The 20,416-nt window shown below is 35.6% G+C and overlaps 3 protein-coding genes across 3 annotated transcripts; 2 read left to right on the forward strand and 1 right to left on the reverse strand.

The window, feature by feature from the left end:
* Window positions 1–2,203: 2,203 nt before the first annotated feature.
* mettl8 (methyltransferase 8, methylcytidine) lies at window positions 2,204–9,086 on the reverse strand. The gene is made up of 12 exons (XM_028023463.1): window positions 8,958–9,086; window positions 7,472–7,628; window positions 7,238–7,329; window positions 6,988–7,145; window positions 6,806–6,877; window positions 6,642–6,691; window positions 5,923–5,983; window positions 4,787–4,926; window positions 3,626–3,732; window positions 2,919–2,984; window positions 2,331–2,537; window positions 2,204–2,279 (listed from the first exon to the last, which is right to left on the reverse strand). The coding sequence occupies exons 2-11, from the start codon at window positions 7,621–7,623 to the stop codon at window positions 2,383–2,385; spliced, it is 1,053 nt and encodes a 350-aa protein (XP_027879264.1). The 5' UTR covers window positions 7,624–7,628; window positions 8,958–9,086; the 3' UTR covers window positions 2,204–2,279; window positions 2,331–2,382.
* On the forward strand, window positions 9,007–15,113 carry dcaf17 (ddb1 and cul4 associated factor 17). The gene is made up of 14 exons (XM_028023462.1): window positions 9,007–9,159; window positions 9,244–9,347; window positions 9,850–9,940; window positions 10,103–10,239; window positions 10,335–10,413; window positions 10,666–10,755; window positions 10,830–10,937; window positions 11,037–11,139; window positions 12,390–12,529; window positions 13,420–13,529; window positions 13,639–13,723; window positions 13,788–13,871; window positions 14,355–14,510; window positions 14,813–15,113. The coding sequence occupies exons 1-14, from the start codon at window positions 9,031–9,033 to the stop codon at window positions 14,918–14,920; spliced, it is 1,524 nt and encodes a 507-aa protein (XP_027879263.1). The 5' UTR covers window positions 9,007–9,030; the 3' UTR covers window positions 14,921–15,113.
* A 633-nt stretch (window positions 15,114–15,746) lies between these two features.
* cybrd1 (cytochrome b reductase 1) lies at window positions 15,747–19,302 on the forward strand. The gene is made up of 4 exons (XM_028023464.1): window positions 15,747–16,276; window positions 17,211–17,419; window positions 17,612–17,766; window positions 17,850–19,302. The coding sequence occupies exons 1-4, from the start codon at window positions 16,090–16,092 to the stop codon at window positions 18,109–18,111; spliced, it is 813 nt and encodes a 270-aa protein (XP_027879265.1). The 5' UTR covers window positions 15,747–16,089; the 3' UTR covers window positions 18,112–19,302.
* The last annotated feature ends 1,114 nt before the right edge of the window (window positions 19,303–20,416 follow it).

The raw sequence follows: 20,416 nt of genomic DNA on the forward strand, positions 1-20,416 counted from the left end.
TTATTACACATTATACATTTAATAAGGCAAACAAACAAGAATCACATTTCAACAAAGTAACCGAAAACTCAACAGTCCACAGCTTTCAAGTTTCCCTTCATAAAATGTGCCTGCTGTTCATTTGTAATAAAGAGAATAAAGCGAGGCTATCAGTTTTATTGCAGTGACGTGCGGTCAGGGGAGGCAGGTGAGGCAGTGCCTCACCAGCCATCATGGAAAGAAAGAAAATATATAATCATAAAGTAATTTAAATTGTTATATTCATCCGGTGGTTTGTACTAAAAAATATTTATTTTTCACGTAGCTTCACCAATTTCGATTTTTATTTGTTCAAAATCGCTGAATTTTCTTATTTTCCCATTCAAATGCTTGGAAGCGATGCCGGTGAGGCAGCAGCGAGCTCTGCCTCACCTTGGATTGCGCAACCCCTGGCTCTGCGCTGGCTGCTAAGCGGAGAGAGCATGTTGCTGTACGGCGTCAATAAAATGGTTTAAACAAATTTAATATGTGAACTTATTTCCAATAATTTAGCTTATGTATATAATGTACAGTGCTTTTTGTCACCAACTGTGTTTGTGTAACGTGTTTCGTGTAATGAGCGATTATAAACGGCAGAGAACAGGTTCGAGGTGAGGCAGGCAGTTCTCTTGCCTCATGGCAGGGGGCGCTCAAGATCCCAGACGTTCGTCTTGTTCACTCCTCAACTGCCGAGTAAGTGACAGCGAGCTAGGCTAAACGATTCGGGAAGCAAGTCAAGTGCAGCGATAGATTATAATAGAGATAGTGATTTTTTTCCTCTCGCTTATCCCGACTTTCGACATGGATGACTACATTACAACACTAAAAAAGTTTTCTCAAGTGGACTTTCAATCGAAGCAGGAGATAATAACCTTTATAAGTAAAGGTAAGACAGTAATAACATTTATTTTGTTTTGTTTTTTAAGGAAATGTGTGTTTTGTGAGCTACAGTTTGTATGTGTAAGGATGCAGAAGTGAAACATAACCTGTAAACTGCTGTCAGTCTATGCATCTATTTGCAAATCTGATTCTGATGACGTCAGTGCCTCACCAGCTATGAACCTCACCGCACGTCACTGATTAAATGGCATGTGCAGTGCCTTGCAAAAGTATTCACACCCTTTTAGTGTTTTCACATATTGCCATACAACCATAATCTTCTATTTTATTTTAATCGTATGTATTTCTGCATATTTTTAAATGAATCATGAGTTTACTTTTTCTAATAAATGAAAATCTAAAACATGTTTCATAAATTTGTGCTTAGCCATGTTTACTCTTACACACATACTCCCCTACTGCAACCAGTGACCAACAGGTCAGGTATATAGTTATGAAAAAGTTTTAAATATTGCTACATTTTAAAGCAATATCCCAAGCTTTAGATATAATATGGAGCAACTTTATATCTATCACCAAAACATGAAAAAAGCAGTACACAACTGATTGGGCCATACAACTAAGCTGACAGGGAAGACATTAAAGGCATTAATCAGAGAAGCAGCTGAGAAAATAGTTATAACTCTGGAGGAGATCCACAACTCAGTTACTAGAATCTGTCGACAGAACTGTCAATGTGAACTCTATCTGCAGTAAGAGCTAAGATAGCAGAGTCAGAACAAAGCATATTCATTAGAATAGCACAAAGTCCAGAACAAGTCCATAGCAAGATTTGGAAAGTACTATTCTCAAATGCTTTCCAATAAATCTGACAGAACGTGAGCTATTTTGCAAAGAATGGGCAACAGTTTCAGTAAGTGCAAGAGATAAAGATAAATCCTAAAAGATTTGCAGCTGCAATTGCAGCAAAAGGTGACTACATCCAAAGATTCTAATTTGAGAAATATTTTTCAAACCATGCATTTTTTCATTCCCCTTCACAATTATGCTCAGTTTTGTGTTATACTATCACACAAATGCATAATAAAACACATTGGAGATTGTGGTTGTAGTGTGGGCATGACTGCAAAACACTATTATTATTAAAGTGCAAAATTTGACAAAGTTAAAGTAGTAGGCTGACAATAAAATCAGTCAGTTCTTCCAATCTGATTAGGTTACTTAAACCTAAATTTTCTAATATCTTTTGTATTGTATATTAGGTGGACAGAAATCCAATGACTCTAACTAAGTTGTCTTACAAGAGTCATGCTATTATTAATATAGTAAGATGAAAAGACAACAGTATGTTTTATTAGTTTATTTTACTTATTTTGCTGCAGCTGAAATTTTATAACCGAATAGAGATTTAAATAGTACAAATATATATATACTGTATATATATATATATATATATATATATATATATATATATATATATATATATATATTAACACACAAACACACAGCTGTGCTATTGGGTCTCTAGGATGGTGATGGTAGAGGTGGTTTCCTGTACTTGCTCTGCATCCACACTCGACGCATTGCAACTTTCTTCCCACGATTCACTTGTAGTCGTTTGTCTTCAAGATTCTGAATTTCTTCAAGTCCAGCTTTGGAAAATAAATTATGGACATCTTCTGTAAATGTTGCATAAAACATAATCAGTGACCAGAGCTTTTTTTCCCCTACAAAAATAATTTCCAAATTCTAGGTTAATAGTCATCCAGAAATAATGTGCAATTATAACTCAGATTTTCTTAAATACAGTTTTCAAATTCTCTCTAAACTGGATAAAAAATGTTATTAAATTTTTTTTTTGTTCAATAATGTGATAAATTCAAAAATATATAAAGTCAGAAAATATTGGAATGGATTTACATTATTCACCAGGGCTACAAGTACACAACTGCTTGCTTCAGCAAAGCTGAGTTCGGTGTCATAAGTCCTGGACAATGTCACCATCACTGTACTGTATTAGGCATGAATACATGCATACAACATTAGGTCATTACCAATACCTTTAGTAAAAAAGTAAACGCAGGTTCCATCTCCACGTGTGTAGAAATTGTCTGATAAACATCGACCTAAATATTAGAAAAATAAAAAATTATTACAGGAAGGCATATGTATTTGGAAAAATATACTTCTAGGGTTTCTACACAGTCAAGAAAATCTGCAAAAGTATAAAAAATTATTTCAAGGTATTTATTTCTAATTTATTTTCAAGGTATGAATAAAATAAATAAATAAATAAATTTAGAAACCTGTGCCAGCCTATTACTCTAGTTGTGTTGTGTCTATCCTTTTTTCTTCTTCGTATACTTCCTTGTGTACTTCTTTCCTCTCTCCTATTCTCCTTTGCCACCTTGTCCTTTCATCTACTCTCATCTTCTTCCTTATTTAATTCCTTACTTCTTTGTACCCGTACTTCTTTCTGTTGTTTCTCCTTTTCCCCTTGCCTTATGTTTATCCTCCTTTCCTGGTGTCTTTATTATCATTTATTAATGATTTAATTCATTCATTCATTCACTCACTATAGCTATAGGAAAATTGGCAATTTCATGGTGAACTTATATATTTTTTCTTTTTTTAATGAGAACATTAAATGAGAGATCAAGAAATTAAGTCAGGAAAACCCTGGAATTTTTTAAATGCATATTGTGTAATAATCCTGACATTCTTATTCGAATACATATTTTGTTTTAAAGTCAATGAGGAGCCTCACCTTTCTTAAACCTTAGCTGTGAAAAGTCATATCTCCCATAATCACGGAAGAGGAAAACTCCTCCATCCTTCAAATATGTTGAAAGTTGGTTCACAACTTTTTGCACTCTGTAAGTAAACAGAATACAAATAATCAAATACTGTTGATTTGTAAGTGAACAGCAAATGAAAGTCAATGGAGGTGTGATCCATCAAGCAGCAAGCAAGCAATGAAAACATTTACATATACTTCTCCTGTTCAGAAACAGATGCTGCACAGCTCTTAACTTGTACTTAATTGAACTGACACACAGCTTATGTATAAATATTCCTTGAACCTCTTCACATTTTGTCAAATCACAACCATAAAATTGTATTTTATTATGGTAGATTTTATATGACAGAATCACACCAAGTACTGCAGAATCCTGAAGTTGAAGGAAAACAATATGCAGGTTTTTTATTTAACAAATAAATCTGATTTGTGTGACTTGTATTTGTATCCATCCTGTATAAAACAGTACTTATTCTGAATTTTGTTACAACTTTAGGTGCTAGTCTAACACAAAGTTGGCACAATTTTAAAGTGGAATAAAAAATGCATAGCATGAAAATATTTTCTAACTAAAAGTCTCAAAAGTATTGCTTGCATTTGTGGTCCATAATATGTAGAGCACCTTTTGCTGCAGTTATAACTGCAAGTGTTTTGGGGTATTTTTCTACCAGCTTTACACAGCCTGAAATATTCTATTCTAAGAATATTCTATTTCTTCTTTGTAAAATAGGTCAAGATCAGTTGAATTGGAGAGCATGACACATCTGAGGACATACATTTTAAAGTCTTCCTACAGACTCTCATTTGTATTTAGGTCTGGACTTTAACTGGACCATTCTAACACTGGAATATGATTTGTTTTATACTGCTCTAATGAAGTTCTGGTTGGATGTCCAACATGAAGGTAAACGTCTGCTTCACTGCTTCTAAGGATTTATCAAAACAGCAGAGTAAGAAAAAGAATCCAAGGGATATGAATACTTTTAAGTGGCATCGTACTGGGGCCTTAAAAAAACAAATAGGTACTCAAAGTCGAGGGAACATGAAGAGGAGGGTTGGAGGGTTGTGAAAGGTGAATGAGCAGCTCGCTGATAAATAACTCTTCTTTATACTGTAATCTTCACCTACCGCTGAGGATGGATGGAAGAGAGCACAAAGACTGCTAGGATAGTATCCAGGCTCTGAGGAGGGAAAGGAAAAGAGTCCGCCTCCTCACAAATGTCGTGGACAAAGGCATGACACACAGAATCATCATAGTCTGGATGGTCCTGTTAGAGGGAAATAAACTAAGTCACATTCACTAAATTGTCTCTATTCCCAAATTAATGTGGGAGATTTTCATTGGTGTGTAAAATAAGTTTTAAACAAATCAATGTTTTTCTAAGATTAAATATGCCTGCAATAACCCAAATAATCTTCAAATACAAATATATCACTGCAAAGTAATCACCAAAGAAGTTATGAGTGCAAAAAATGGAAAGACAAGGATTATTTCAAGATTGCTGAATGAAATTACAATAATGTGTTAAATACCGGTACTTTGTTTTAAAAAGCCCTATTTGGTAATGACAACTTCAAGACATTACTTTAATAAAAAGTTATTCTTGTGCATGGCTCAGGTGTGATTTGGCTGCATTATTCCATGCAAGCTGTAAAATCTTGAAGGTTCTGGGGGTCTTTTTCAAGCCCTCTTGTCTTCAATCCTCACCATAGAGATTTAATTTGATACAAAACAGATCACTGACTAGGCTTATTACAAATGTCTCATTTAGAGAGCAAAGAAAGTATCTGAGACCTCTAGAAAGTTCTCTGTAGGAAGAATTTTCAAATCTTCCTACAGATTGTAAAATGAATTTAGGCCTGGATTTTATCTGGACCGTTCTAACACAGGAATATGATTTGTGTTAAACTGTTCTATTGAAGTTCTTGTTGAATATTCAGCAGGACGGTAAGCGTCTGCTTCACTGCTTCTAACAGGATTTATCACAATAGCACAGTAAGAAAAAACATCCAAGGGATAGGGATACATTGAAATTTGTAGCTGCAGTGTGTCAAATAAGTTCACATAAAATTAATACTTTTGAAGAGTCCTGTTTTCAACAAATTCAGTATAACAGGACTCTTTGAAACATAAGTTAATCTTGGTTGATATAAACATCTCGCTCAAGTTTTATTAATGAAGTAGAAATGCATAACTGTCTGTTCATTTAGAATTTAACATTATTCAACATTATTACTTAGTTTTTTATACTAATAAGTTTTACCTTAACCAGCTGAATGGCACGAGCGGAGAAGTCACAGCAGTATAAAAAGGAGTCTGTGTTCCTGTGAAACAAAAGAACCAGCTCTGAAAATATCAAATAACCATAAGTGGATATGTACTGCAGCTTTGGATAATTTTGTTCCTTTGAATCAAGACTCCTTCATCACTTCAACAAAACATAGACCTTGAAAGTTTCAGGAGTTACCTGCTTAATGTCAAAATAAAACTGGTGAACTATAAAAATATCAAATTGGCCCAGTAACCACTGATCAGCACATTTTTTTTGTCCTTTTTATAAAATATTAAAAACTGGAAACTTCCACTTTTTCTGCCAGGAAACTCATCAGCAAACAGTTCATTCTTTTGATGCACTTTCTTTGGTGTTTAATTAAAATCAGATAAACCCGACAAACATATGATTTGACTCATGAATGTACATGATATTCTTGCAACTTCTTTTAACATTGGACCTAATGCTACTACCTCAATCATGGAACGTGCGGAGAATCTGTTCTCTTTCAGGGTCAAAGTTTGATGATTTTAATTTAATTAAATCAAAGTTTACACATACAACATTTTGCATGTTAAAAGAAGAAAGAAAAAATGAGAACATGAGCCCAATCAATACATCTGTAGATAAAACATTAGAGTGATCAAATATCAAACATATAAATCTTTATGTAAGTAATTATGTGTAAATCAGTTAAAAATATGACCTACTTTATGGTATTAACAATGGGAAATACACTGTTACCAACGCCACATCCAACCTGAGAAGAGATAAAGTGAAAAGTCAAGTTAAAGCAGTTAAATAACACTCTAAACATCTAAAACTAAGGAAAGGGATAAGCATAAACATGAAGAAAGTGAACATTTTTTAAAACCTCCAAAATCCTGAAAGACGCATGCTGTCCAGCAAAAGGAGAGATGGTTTCATTTGGTTCTGCTGCTGCTTCCTGGAAATAAAAGGTATCTGTTTTTGGCTGTGCTGAATGGGATCATTGTGTTGACAGTGTCCCGTTTCCCCATTAGTGCGGGAGCTACTGCTAGCTGGCTCTGCTGCTACCTGATGACTGCGGCATGCATTTGTCCTCTTTTCTTCTGCAGATGAAGGAAGCAATTCTGGGAACTCTAAAAACAGCCACCTGCGATCTTTGAAGAATTTATCCTGGTGCACCTCGTAAAACTGGTCCCAGTACTGGCAAGCATTTGTGCTAAATTTACCTGAAGGAAGGAAATTGGATTAATGTTTAACTTTTTTTTTTACATTACGTAATGTGATGAGGCAAATTGTCATGTGGCAACATGTTCGTAACCTTGCTCTGTTAAAGGAAGTTGTATACTTGAATTTTCTTCTGCCCTCTGCCGAGCAGCTTCTTGGTCCTCCTTTGTCCACTGCACATGGTCCCTAATAGTGAAAACATAAAAAAAAACTAAAAGAACTGCTGTCTTGACTTAAGTGGAGGATAAACTAGATTTTCCCATTTTAGTGTTTGATTCATAAAGATAAACGAGAGAATTTAGGAAGGTAAAAACAGATGGAAACTGACCACATGTTGTGTTTAAAGATGTCATCAGGGTTTGTCAGAATTCGTGAACCCAAAGGAGCTGTAGGTCTTGCCTTAGTGCTGTTTAATCTCACATAAAACCAGAAGAAAGCAGAAGCTTGTTTGACCACAGAGCAGCTCCATTGTTTATGCATTTACTCTGCAAAAGATCAAGGAGTTCAAATCTATAGTTAGAGACTGAAACAGAAACATAATTGTTAATAACAACACACAGTTTTAAAATAAGGCCAGCATATTTACTGGGTCCTTAGAAATTGTACGCAAAAAACAACAACAAAAAACCCCCACTAAAATAAATTAATCTTTAACGGAGGCAGCACAGCCTCACACTGAAAAAAAACCAACCTTTAATCTGAGCACATTCATACAGTTAAGAAAAAAATAACAGAATTCCACATTAAATAATAATTGTTTTCACAAAAGCTCAACTGCCACACATGTTGGCACAATTAAAATTAAAAATTAAAATAAATACCACAGAAGCATGTTTTTTAATTCATACTTTACTTTTTAAGTAGACTAAGTTTGAGATTTTCAGCTACAAACTGCTGGGGGAAAAAAATGGATAAGTATGTGGAAAATTGATAAGTACGTGGGCTACTTAACAAGCCCAGTGTTAAGTATGGTGGATCTGTAACAATGTGTATATGAATATTTTGAAAATGCAATTTTGTACTTGTAAAACCATAATCCATAATGTTTCAGAAATTGTAAATGAATCTCATGACTTCTTATCCACAATTATTTAACAAATGTTCAATTTGCACTGAAAAAAATTACAGATTAGAAACTGCATCATTATTATTCTCTAAAGTAAAAAAAGAAACACAAATTAATGCATATAATAAATGGATGAATTGATGTAAACGCCCCAAAGGAAACAAAATACTGAACAAAATATGAAAACAAGGGAACCAAAACAAAAAGCAATATATTACAAAATGAGCAGAATATAAATGGAAAATAGCTTATGTGGTGATTTGAAAGCGCACAAGAGTGTCTGACTTGTTTGTATTTTTGGCTATGTTTTAACACGTTTATTACAGGAAATACAAGTGGATCTAATACAACTACATCAACAAACAAAAGCTAACGAATGTCGGCGCTGTGGTTTCAGTCGGAAATGTTTTCTTATTTTGTCCGTAGAAGAAGACGCTTGGCAAACATGCAGCTGAACAGGCTAACGGCCAGCTAACTACAACACCAACCGAAAAGCGACGTTAATTTCCTCAGATAAAATCGATTACCTGTAAATTATACCAAACTTTCCCTAACTTTGGGACCGGTCCCTCTGACTATGTAGATATACAAATCACTTTTGGCAAAATATCTATGATCGAGGTTTTTAGCTAAAATAAAAGCTATATCTGATGGCTTCCATGCTAACTTACGCTGAGAACTACTGCGATCTGGGAAAGATAAAATTTGGTAAATAGCTCTTCGGGTTGGAGAACATCCCCATCCTTACCTAGTTCTGGATCTCGTGTGCCGTTTGATTGAACCTTTGGAGGCTTTGGTTTGTTGAGAAGCTCCGCCTGCAGATGGCGCCACCCCGCAGAAAGATGACTTCTAACACAGCTGATCTGCTGAACCAGAGGAGCAGAGGGATCCGGGATACTGGGACTTTACACAGATTCTGCTTGAAAATCCTCAGAAGCATCACTCTTCATGTAACATAAAGGAGCACTTTAAAATTGTATCAATTCCTGCTCTCAATACATATTTTACTATACATAATTGTTGCCTCACTGCAGGAAAACAGGAGCTTCATTAAAGTTTGGAGCAAGACTTCAAAAACAGCAATAATGTATGACAGTGGTAGAATCTACTTTGATAATTACCAGAACTGCTACAGTTGGTGAGTATGGATTATGCACTTGTATTATTTACAGAATAATCTAATTTATTAAGTTCAATGTTGAGACTTCAGCAATTTGAGCACAGCTGTCTCTCAAAAACATGTCAGGGAACCTGAATTAAAAAAGGGACAGTCTTATACAGCCAAAGGTATACCATACTTTAGTGCAGTTTTAGCTAGCAAAATTAATTACTGTTGTAAAGTAAAGCACATACAAGCAGCTACTCTGGGATAAATGTGTACATTGGTCACATGTAGAGGTGGCAAGTAGATTATTTCTTTCCATTGTTTGCGGTTTTCAACAACACTTTGCTAGCAGAATTGAAATAATTTAGGCTTCAGAGTTCAGACACTGCATTCAGATTTTATCTGTTAGACTTTTTGCCAGAGTCTGTATTTTTACATTAAGATTTCTCCTCAGAAAGATCAAAGCTCCCTTGTCTGCTATATTATTACTTACATTATATTGTTCTAGTGTGCAACTTAAATCTTCTGATTTTAGTGTCCACGATCAGCCCCAGAATTTATACAAATTCCCAAAGAAGTCCAAACAGCAGAAGATTGAAGATGCTCTGCTTTGTCAGAGCCCTCTTGTGAGTAAAATTTAGAAATATTTATGTACTTCATTTGTGACATGTAACTGTTTTTGCAAAGATAAACTACCTTCTATTACAACAATTTACAAGTCAACTTTAGAATTATATTTAATCAATAAAGTATATCCTGATTTTGTTGATTTTGTTTGTTTGTTTCAGGACAAAACTTTATCCTCTCCCTCTGAACATAAACCCTGCCTCTTAGCTCTGACAGCAGATAACTGGCTCTGCCGCATTTCAGCTGAAACAGGAAAAGAGCTGCAGAGAATTTATCTCTCTCCTAAATACAAGTACAGGTATATTTAACACTCAGCTCTTTGTCCTTTGATGGGTTATAATTTATCTTATTGTTATAAAAGTATATTTTAAACCTTGCACTTCTGTTTTGTAGATATCTTGCCTGGAATGTTTCACAAGAAACATTTTACATTAAATCTGTTCAGAACAAAGAAACACCCTTGGCAAGACAGGTAAAAATCTATTATTTTAAGCTAATTTGAAACATATTGCACTTTTATAGAGACATTGAAAGCCTATATGCCTAATTTAATGATAATTTAAGCATCTTGAGTTGTTATTCTGAAATAAATGAATCAATAAATCAAGAAACAATGGTTTTTATGTAGTAAGGGGGTCTACTTTAAGAATTAAACATTTTTGCTTCATTTTAATAACATATCTAAGAAAGATCTATGTAATTTTTTTTGCTTTTTCTCCCTCAGGCAGGTATATCGCAGAATGTAGTCATGCACATGGCCATTTTTCATGTTTTCCCCTTGCAAATTGTGGGGATTTTGGAGATAAATAAAAAGGTATAGTTAATTTAATCATATAAGTGTACCTGATTTGGGATTCATGTTATAAAATGGAAATTATTTTATTTCAGGGATTTGGAAGTGGTGTTACAGATGTGGTTATGTCCCAGGGTGTCCTTGCTGTGTCTTACAGTAACAAGTCAGTGAAACTGTACAGTTTTGAACACGTTGTCCAAAGAGTATGTATGTGTTCAGCTGGAACAATCTCCATTATCAAGCTATCTTTGAAATGTGTTTATAGAATACATTAGATGAAAAATAACTGTCTTTGTTGTTAGTGCTTAATTGAAGAGTTGACATTGGGACAGCAGAGTCCCCTGCTGGGACACAGAACTGTCGGGGACGTTCCATTTGGTATCCCAGTTAACATCCAGATCACAGGTGAGGCACTTTAACCCTGTAGCATTCCTTCATTTAGTTTTCCATCTATTAAGCCTTTATAAACTTCAGTCCTCATTACCATAGCAAATATTCAGAAAAGTTTCTTAACTTAAAAGTGTTAGCAATTTTTTTATGAATAAATACAAAAAGTAAATTTTTCTCCAGCCTCCAACTAAGAAAAACAAATAATAAAGAAGCCGTCTCTTCTTATAACAAGAACGCTTCTTGTTACAATGAAATGTAAATTAAAAATACCACCCAAAAAATAAATTAATACTCTCTGGGTGGTATTATCCCCGCGTGGTAGCATCTAAGATTGCAACCAACATTAATTCTGATTAATTGTTAATTTTTATGCAACATTGTTTATAATGACACAAAGATGCTTGTTGGACAAATTTTGGGTTGGCCTTTTTTTTAATATTATTTTCTTCCCTCTTATTATTCATACATTTTCTGAAATTTTAACTCTTTAAATGAAAGGTTTTTTTTCTCCACTTTTACTTTTTTCCTTCATTATATGCCAGTTTAGTTTATATTTATTAAATTAAATTAATAAATGTAGCATTCTGTAGAAATGTTTGTGGATGCTAGAAATTACTGGATGTCTGGATGACAGAAAATGAGATGGGAGGATATTTGTCTGCTGGGCAGCGTTTTCAGTGCAAAAAAACTTTAAAATCAGCAGTGGCTTAACCTCAAATATGTGGTTGGAATTGTTCTGTATTCAGAACCGAAAACACCTGCAGCACAATAACTTATTGCAATAGAAAACATGAAATGTCGGAGCGGGTGGCTGGTTTGTTTGCAAGCGATCCTGCTGCTTTATTGGGATTGATTCTTAGATTTCAACTCCGTCTGTTTGACATGCTAGTATAAACATATAACCACTCAAATTTAATCTCCATTGTTAGGGTAACTTGAGCAAGTTCACTTCAACAAACCCTGGGTCTTTTGAACCTCCTTCATAGAATAGGTACAAGTTAGAAGGAGTTAAACATAAATTGTTGGGTGCTATGGTGGCGCAGAGTAAAGCACAACCCACATAAGGAGGCTCTTGTCCTTGACACATCAGTCACAGGTTCGAGTCCCGACCTGATGACCTTTGCTGAAGGTCTTCCCTCTCTCTCATTATCCATTTTCCTGTCTAACCACTTTCAAATGAAGGCCACTAGAGCCAATAAAGTAATAAAAATACAGACACACACACAAATTGTTACTGGAAATATGTGTTTTTTTTTATTTCACAGAACCGCCACCACTTCTTTTTGAGGCATTCTCTCACAATGGTATCCAGATCGGCGGCTTCCCTTGGCACTACATTTACACTCCACCACACAAAAAACACAGAGGGACTCACTACATCTGTTCACTCAAGGACAGCACTTTGGTAAATTTAGTTTTCTTCATCTTCGCAGTACAACATCTGTTTTTTGGCTGATGAGCAAATGATTTGTTCATCAGTATTTGGGACAAATTACAAACATGGACCTGATTAGTGCTCTTTAAAGTACAAATTAGTAAGCTTTGAATGGTGTATCATTAGACTTTGACTAGACATAATATTAGAAAACCTTGCAATATAAAAATACTGGCTAAGTATTGCAATGGCAACATCAGTTGCAACCCATTCTTTCTTATGTATGCTTCCAATACTCTTCTGTTGATGTATTGAACAGAGCTCTGTGAGACGTTTAATACTTCAGTGTTTGGTAACTTAATTGTGCTTTAAACTTTACAACCTCCTCTCAGACCTATCTGTTGATTCCCCTGTTTTTCATGACGATGTTTAATTTCTCATTCTCTCAAAGAACATCTGGATTTATACTGAGGGAAACACAGGTGGATTTTATTTACTAATTAGGTGACGTCTGAAGGCAAATGATTGCCCTGAATTTTATTCAGGAATATCAGAATACAGTGGACTGAATGCAAATGCACAACACACTTTTCAGTTTTTAGACAATTTATGAAACTGTGATTTTTCTTTCATGAAGCAATTTTTCACTACTTTGTGTTGGTTTTTCACATAAAATCCAAACAGATTATATTAATGTTTGTCGCTGTAGCATGACAAAATATGACAAAGTTCAAAGGGTGTGAATTAGTTTTGCAAGCGACTGATGGTAGCAAAATATTGTTGATAATGAAAAAAGCCACAGCATGTCACGTGTTGTCCAATTTAAGTGTGCAAGATGTTGATGCTGTGATGGTTGAGTTTTGCCCAGCTGTAAGCTGGGTTTGCACCATGCCTTTAACTATAAATCTTTATGATATTAGGCAAAAAATGGAATCCACAACATGAACTGTTGCTCTCTTGAGAGTGACGTCATCTTCTTCCATCCGGCTGATTCAGGGAGAGTCATCCACATTGGACCTAACACTATAAAGTGAGTGATCCGGTCAAGGTTAACAATATAAATAGTATTATAAAACGGCATTGTTATCTTCTGTGTCGCTTACACATACTGCATGATTATGTATGTCTTTCTTTTGAAGTGTGCTGAAAGTCATTAGTGAACTTAACAGTCCTTTGCCATCAGAGGTGCTAGAGGATTACTCTCTGACAACACATCGAAGCCATGTAGGTGTAATATTTAACATCTTTACTGTATATGAGATCTTTTATTAATACTCACGTTCTGCAGCCGTCCCCTCGTGTCACCGTAACGTCTTCAGGCCGGACAGTGAGATCGAGATTTCAACAACTGGATGATGACCCAATGCAGGAGGTACCAATAGACTGTTCTGAACCTTGATATAAACAAAATCACACAGGCATAGTACTTCTTGTACTTGTACAGGGGCAGTTATATCAAGTTTAACTGATATAACTGCCCCTGAGCCCTGAGGCCCCTGGTTTAATTTATGTGAAAACAAAAATACATACATGTTTTTGCCCTTGTTCTCGTTTAAATCTGCTTATGCATCTTAATGCTGTTGCCGAGAATCTAGAGACATATAACAGACAGCAGATTTAGCAGACAGATATTTTACTATAAATCAATCCCATCTGCACAAAATCTCCTCTGTTTAGAGAAGAGCGAACACTCTCTGAAAACACTTACAAGTTGATGAAGGATCATCTCTAAATTAAACATAGTCTAACGCCATCTAGCTGTCTGAACCAAAAAGGTTTCCAGTCATACTAACAGGATTTGTTCCAAAGCAACACATAATAAATCTATACTTGGATGTGGATTTTGATATTTCAGACATTTCGGTTGCTGGAATACGAGGATGAACTCGACCTTCTGGCCATAGCGGTAACTAACGGGGAGGGCGAGGAGGGCAGAGCTCATGTCCAACTGCATGACAACCAAACAGGGCAGTTACAGCGAAAGATTGATCTGAATGAGCCTTGGGATGAGGTTTGTAATATAAAGAATCTTATTAATTTTACATATTTTGTGTTAATTAATTAGCCTTTTCTTGTCAGTAGAAAAAGGGTCATATAAAACCTTTAAAAACAATATATATTTGTCTATGTTTGAGTACGTTTATAACTATTATGTCCATGTTTCAACAAAAGAAACTAACTACTTGGTACCGCATGGCAGTAGATTCGGAAAAAATGGCTATGAGTGGTACAAAATAAGAATGTAGTGGGTTCCAAAGTAAAGAAATAAACATCAAGCTGTGTGTGTTAATGCATTTCTGTCCTCTATTTCAGACTTATCCACATGAGCTGTTCTTTGACAGAGACACCATTGTTCACATTGAGCAAAAGGGCAGCCAGTTCTGCTGCTATGTTTATAAACTCAGGACCATCACTAAATGACAAAATTGACTGAATGATATTGTGATGTTTTTTCCAATGTTGTAAAGTTGTTGGAAGGAGTAGTAAACTTGTGGATACTTGTATATTTTATTTTGTCTGAATATCTGTTTTCTTTATTGTAAATTTCTGTAATCACTAACAACTGCAAAAACTTTATTGTTTTTTTTTACATTAAAATTGTATACTTTTCAAAGCTGCTTTCTCTCTCTTGCTTTTTGTCACGCACATACAGTACATACTCATTTTATTTAGATTTTTAAAAGTACATTTAGAAATCCTTCATTTTAATTTGAACATCAGTGCAAACAATTTCAAACAGTACTTTGCTGACAGATTAAGGCTTCTTAAAAAGTTACAGTTTAATAAACAATCAAGAGGATTCTCTTCACTTAACAGTGATAAAACAAATTCCTTAGTCACAGGATTCTTTAGATCCACTTCCATCATCATCTATTACAACTATTAGAAGAAATGTGTGCCGTTTAAGTTTCCGCGACATTTAATCTCCCGGAGAGCCGGTTAAGCCAAAATTAGATCAACTAATAAGCTTATAATTATTTGGCTTCTTTATTTAATACATTTTGCAATAATTACATTATTTATATTTATTTATTTAATTAATTAATTAATTTTGGCTGTATTTTTAATTGAACTGAATAAATACTGCATATCACTTACCAGCTGTTACACAGTGCGACACTAGTTGGCGCCCAGTACTCATTGATTTACAATGAACAACTGAAAAAAAAAAATTTTAATGATACTGATGCAACAGTTTTCATAAGATAGAGTGAGGCTCTGGGCGGAGAGCCATCTCTCATAATACTAGCTTTTAACGGCTGTTTTGAAAGTTGTGTCATTCAGACTTGACTCTGTGTCTGTGGTTGGCCTTGCAGAGAGAAAAACATTTAACAGCCAAGTGTTCAGCTGAGGTCAGAGGATGACACAGCACAAAGAGCTGTTTTTTTTTTTTTTTTTTTTACGGGTCCTGAATCCTCCGTAAGCACGCAAGTTACAAAATGTCACTCCTCCAAACAGTTGCGTGCCTCCCTGTCACGTGACCTCGTTTCTTTTGCTTGAAATAGTTTTTGGATGTTTGAAAACAGCTGCTGCAGTTCAGACGCGTCCTCCTGACCCTGGGTGCTGATCTTCTCGCTCACTGATGCGCGATGGAGAATTTGAAGCAGTTCCTGTTCGCTCTCTCCGCTGCCGGAGCTGTCGGGTTTGTCGCCATAATATTCGTGCTGAGGTGGGTTTTCTACTTTAAGGAAGGCTTGGACTGGAACGGAGGACTGGCAGAATTCAACTGGCATCCGGTGCTGGTCGTCACAGGCTTCATTTTCCTGCAGGGCACAGGTGAGATGGATGACTACTCTCGTTCCAAGAAGTCTGAAAACAGAATGTGGCTGTTATAGACGCCCAGAGAGGAAGTTAGTGGGAGAAACCATGTTGAACGGGACTGTTTATCCTCCAGAATCTTGGGGGAGGGCGGTGTCTATTGGAAAACATTACTGAAAACCAAGGGACACTGCAGTTAGGTCTGGGATAAAGTACTTGAGAACTTCAAAGCTGACCTAGTTTAAAAAAACATCTTAAGATGTGAACATCTCACACAGCACTTTTCAATTCATAGTTGTGTACTTAACAAATTCAGCCTTTTTGGAAAAATGGCAAGTTTTCTACAATACACAGCAAACATGTGGAAGACGGTTCAGTGGACAGCTGATCAGGTTGAACTTAAATTTTTAAGGTATTTTAATGCAGGGAACTAACACTGCACGTTGTGCTGAACACACTATAGTAATTGTGAAGTCTGGTAGTGGCAGGAACGGGATGCTGGCTTGAGTCTGTGTGAAAATGAATAGAGTTTAATTTACAAAAATCCTTGAAAAAAAATCTCTTCAAAGCTGCAAAGGATTTGACAACAACCTGAAACATACAGCTAAAGCCACAATACAATTGTTTAGGTGAAGGCATATTCATGTGCTGGAATGGCCCAGTTAAAAACCTATAATTAATTAAGCGTAAACCTTTAGGAATGTGCCTCTTAGTGTTTGTCTATAACATAAAATCCCAATAGAATATATTGAAGTTTTAATGATACAAAATAATAATAAAAAACCTAAATGGACATTAATAATTTTGTAAGGCAGTGTAGATCAGCAGCAGGAAGCAAGAACGATTTCACATTGTGTAACTTTAAAAAGTTGCATTTTTTTTCTAAGTCTTAATGAGTCAGCTGTTTTTATGTGGTTCAAGCACTGATGGAGCCACTGATCCTCTCTTGCAGCCATAATTGTCTACAGGCTTCCCTGGACCTGGCAATGCAGTAAACTCATGATGAAGTTCATCCATGCAGGCTTGAACTTGACAGCCTTCATTTTCGCTGTTATTGCCATGGTGGCCGTTTTTGACTTTCACAACGCTGCCAAGATCCCCAACATGTACAGTCTGCACAGCTGGCTGGGCCTGATGGCAATTATACTGTATGGTTTGCAGGTAAATGGACCCTATTTTCATTCACAACCTACTCAGCATAATTGATTATGACACTTAGGTTTTTTTTTTTTTTCATTGCTTAAGTTGTTTTTTCCTGCTCATTTCTGCATCATGAAGACATGAGGAATAAAAGTTGCATGACTGAAGCATCTGATAAGCTTTTTTTTCCTTCCCTTGTTCTTCAATGGGCAGCTTGTTCTCGGAGTCGGCCTGTACCTGATACCAGTTACACCTGTGGCCTGGAGAGCAGCTTTTATGCCCATCCATGTCTACAGCGGTCTTTTTCTTTTCACCAGTATCATAGCAGTTGCTCTCATGGGAATTACAGAAAAACTTATCTTTGGCCTGTAAGTATTTAAGCAATTCAGATGTTTATAGGTAAATGTTTGGCACAAATGAGTGTAACATTATTTATTTCTCTAACATACAGGGCCAACCCGAAGTATAAAGACTCTCCCCCAGAGGCAATCTTTGTGAATGTGTTGGGACTCCTCCTGGTTGTTTTCGGGGCTCTTATCCTCTGGATTGCCACTCGAGCGTCTTGGAAACGCCCCAGTGACCAGATTGCACATTCTCTGCATACCAACAGGGGAAGTGAGGACAACAGCAAAGGTGGTCCGGCAATGTCTGAACTGGAAGATGGAGCCAATTGTGAGACCGATGGAGATGTCAGGAAGAGGAATAGCAAATAAATCAGAGAGCTACAGTAGTTTGTATCATAGGAATAAAAAATGCTGTGCAAATATCTTCAAATAATCTCTAGTTTCCCAGGAAATATCTGTTGAAACATGCAAACATTAAAAAGTGAAAAATACACATAATGTTTGCAATAATTTTCAGTGTCCATCTCTCTGTTTTACATTGTCTTCTTCAAGCTTTCTTATTATTTAATTAATCAGTCTTTAGGAACCTTTCTCCAATGTTCATGAAGGACAATCCAAATGTCTCCTTTTGGATCATGGCTGCCCTTTGTTTAGTTTATCTGTCAAGATAATGTAATGTTGATTTAATCATTTTGAGGTTGAATCACTACAGAGACCAAACCATGAATGACTACATTATGTTTGTTTTTTCTTTCTGTGTTCTAAGTTTTTACTGCTTTGGACATTGGTCTAAAGTAGTTAGAAGTATTATTTTTGACAGACCATAATCAGAAAAATCCCTTCCTGCATTCACATATACTGTATATACAATTTGACACCGCACCTGACATCAGCTTAGTCACCAAATCATTCCAGAGCCACCAGCATGCTTTATTGACATCAAGCTCAGCATTGTACTCAGTTCTCAAATTCTGACCCCCCCCCCAGATTTTTTTGCAAATTAAGATTTTTTTTGTTGCATGTAATTTGGTATTTTTACATTTTAGTCTTTCAACTTTCAAACTGCAAAATAATTGTCAAATATCCTTTAGTTGAAAGCCAAGACCAATAAGATAAGGGATGTTTGAAGATATTTGCTCTGTATTATTTGGCCCTGATATGTCTCTGCACAACATGTAAGTCCCTGTAAATGTTTGCAACACCACAAAAGGGGACCACCTGGTATCCCCAAGCAGTGACACAAACTGACATTATGAAGATGGTTGTATTGTTAAACCAGCATACACTGTTTAGAAAATACAAAAAAACTTAAAATACTACTAAACTTTGAATTGTAACATTTTTGCAAAATATTATTTTAGTTTATATTTCACCAACATTTATTGCTACATGTGCATGTAAATATCAATAATCTGTGTGGGAACAGGATGTAGACGCTCACATTGGAATAGATATGCACTGTAGAATAATCCCACAGTTAATTTTTTATCCTAATATAGATGATTTTTTAAAATGACTTTTACTGAGTTTTTAATACATTTTGTACTGTTTATTGCTTTACATGTTTTGCTTTGCATTTATTTTGTCTCTACTGTGGAATACAATAGCTAAAAAAGTACTCACCTCATTGGATATTTTACCTTTTACAGATCAATTATGGCTTAAAAAAATTATTTTTGACATGGTGACAAAAAGCACATTTAATTTGGTAAAAACTGATTTCCACAATATTATGACAAATAAAAATGTGTAACACAAAATAAGTGCTAAAATGTTCACCCCTTTTAAAGTGACCGACAAGTTAACCAGAGGTCCAGCCAATTGGTGCTGCTCGTCTCACAAGGTATGAAATGGAGATCAAATGATTGTAGTATCACCTTCCAGACCAAACACTGCACATCACCAAAAGCATGCCATCCCTGCTGTAAAGCATGGCGGTGGCAGCAGCAGCATCACGCTGTGGTGACGCTTCTCACCAGCAGCTCCTGGAAAGTTGGTAAAGGAAGAAGGTAAAATAAATACTGCAAAATATGAAGAAATCCTGGAGGGCAATTTGTTTCCACCTGCTACAGAACTTCGGAAAACATTTATTTTCCATCAAGAAGATGACGCCATCAGTGACCTAAAGCTTCACAGAAATGATTTGAAGACAACAAGGTAAATGTTCTGGAGTGGCCCAATCAAAGCCCAGACCTCAATCCGATAGAGAATTTGTGGGAGAACTTGAAAATGGCAGGTCACAGCTCAGCCACAGCAACCGGACAAAGTTGGAACAGTTCTGCGAGGAAGCATGGAGTAAAATTGCAGTGTCCAGATGTGAAAGTCTTAATGGGACCTATCCACACATTCTCCATACTCTGATTGCAACTACTGAATACTGACTTGAAGGAGGTAAATATTTATAAAATCACTTATTTTACATTACTTTTGCACTATTTTGTAGAAATCAGTTCTTACTCTATTAAAGATTTTTTTTTGGCCAAAAATCCCAACTATGTTTCTCATGATTGATTTGTAATAGTATTAAAAGAGTAAGACATCCAAAGAGGCGAATGCTTTTTATAGACACTGATGTAAAAATAATAACATGCAAATAGATAGAAAATTCACAATAAGTTAACTTTTCTATCAGCTTTTTATTAATTTTTAAGTTTTTAGATTTGTTATGATTCCA

The sequence above is a fragment of the Xiphophorus couchianus genome, chromosome 7, assembly GCF_001444195.1.
Source record: "Xiphophorus couchianus chromosome 7, X_couchianus-1.0, whole genome shotgun sequence".
Classification (NCBI taxonomy): Eukaryota; Metazoa; Chordata; class Actinopteri; order Cyprinodontiformes; family Poeciliidae; genus Xiphophorus; species Xiphophorus couchianus.

Bases quoted from the DNA above. Each gene is read 5' to 3' on its own strand.
- cybrd1 (XM_028023464.1), top strand. From the start codon at position 16,090: ATGGAGAATTTGAAGCAGTTCCTGTTCGCTCTCTCCGCTGCCGGAGCT. The intron at 16,277-17,210 runs GTGAGATGGATG...CCTCTCTTGCAG, and splicing joins CATTTTCCTGCAGGGCACAG to CCATAATTGTCTACAGGCTT. The intron at 17,767-17,849 runs GTAAGTATTTAA...TCTAACATACAG, and splicing joins GAAAAACTTATCTTTGGCCT to GGCCAACCCGAAGTATAAAG.
- dcaf17 (XM_028023462.1), top strand. From the start codon at position 9,031: ATGGCGCCACCCCGCAGAAAGATGACTTCTAACACAGCTGATCTGCTG. The intron at 9,941-10,102 runs GTGAGTAAAATT...TGTTTGTTTCAG, and splicing joins TGCTTTGTCAGAGCCCTCTT to GACAAAACTTTATCCTCTCC. The intron at 13,872-14,354 runs GTACCAATAGAC...TTGATATTTCAG, and splicing joins ATGATGACCCAATGCAGGAG to ACATTTCGGTTGCTGGAATA.
- mettl8 (XM_028023463.1), bottom strand. From the start codon at position 7,623: ATGCATAAACAATGGAGCTGCTCTGTGGTCAAACAAGCTTCTGCTTTC. The intron at 5,984-6,641 runs GTAGGTCATATT...TTTGTTTCACAG, and splicing joins CCCATTGTTAATACCATAAA to GAACACAGACTCCTTTTTAT. The intron at 2,985-3,625 runs GTGAGGCTCCTC...TCTAATATTTAG, and splicing joins ACAGCTAAGGTTTAAGAAAG to GTCGATGTTTATCAGACAAT.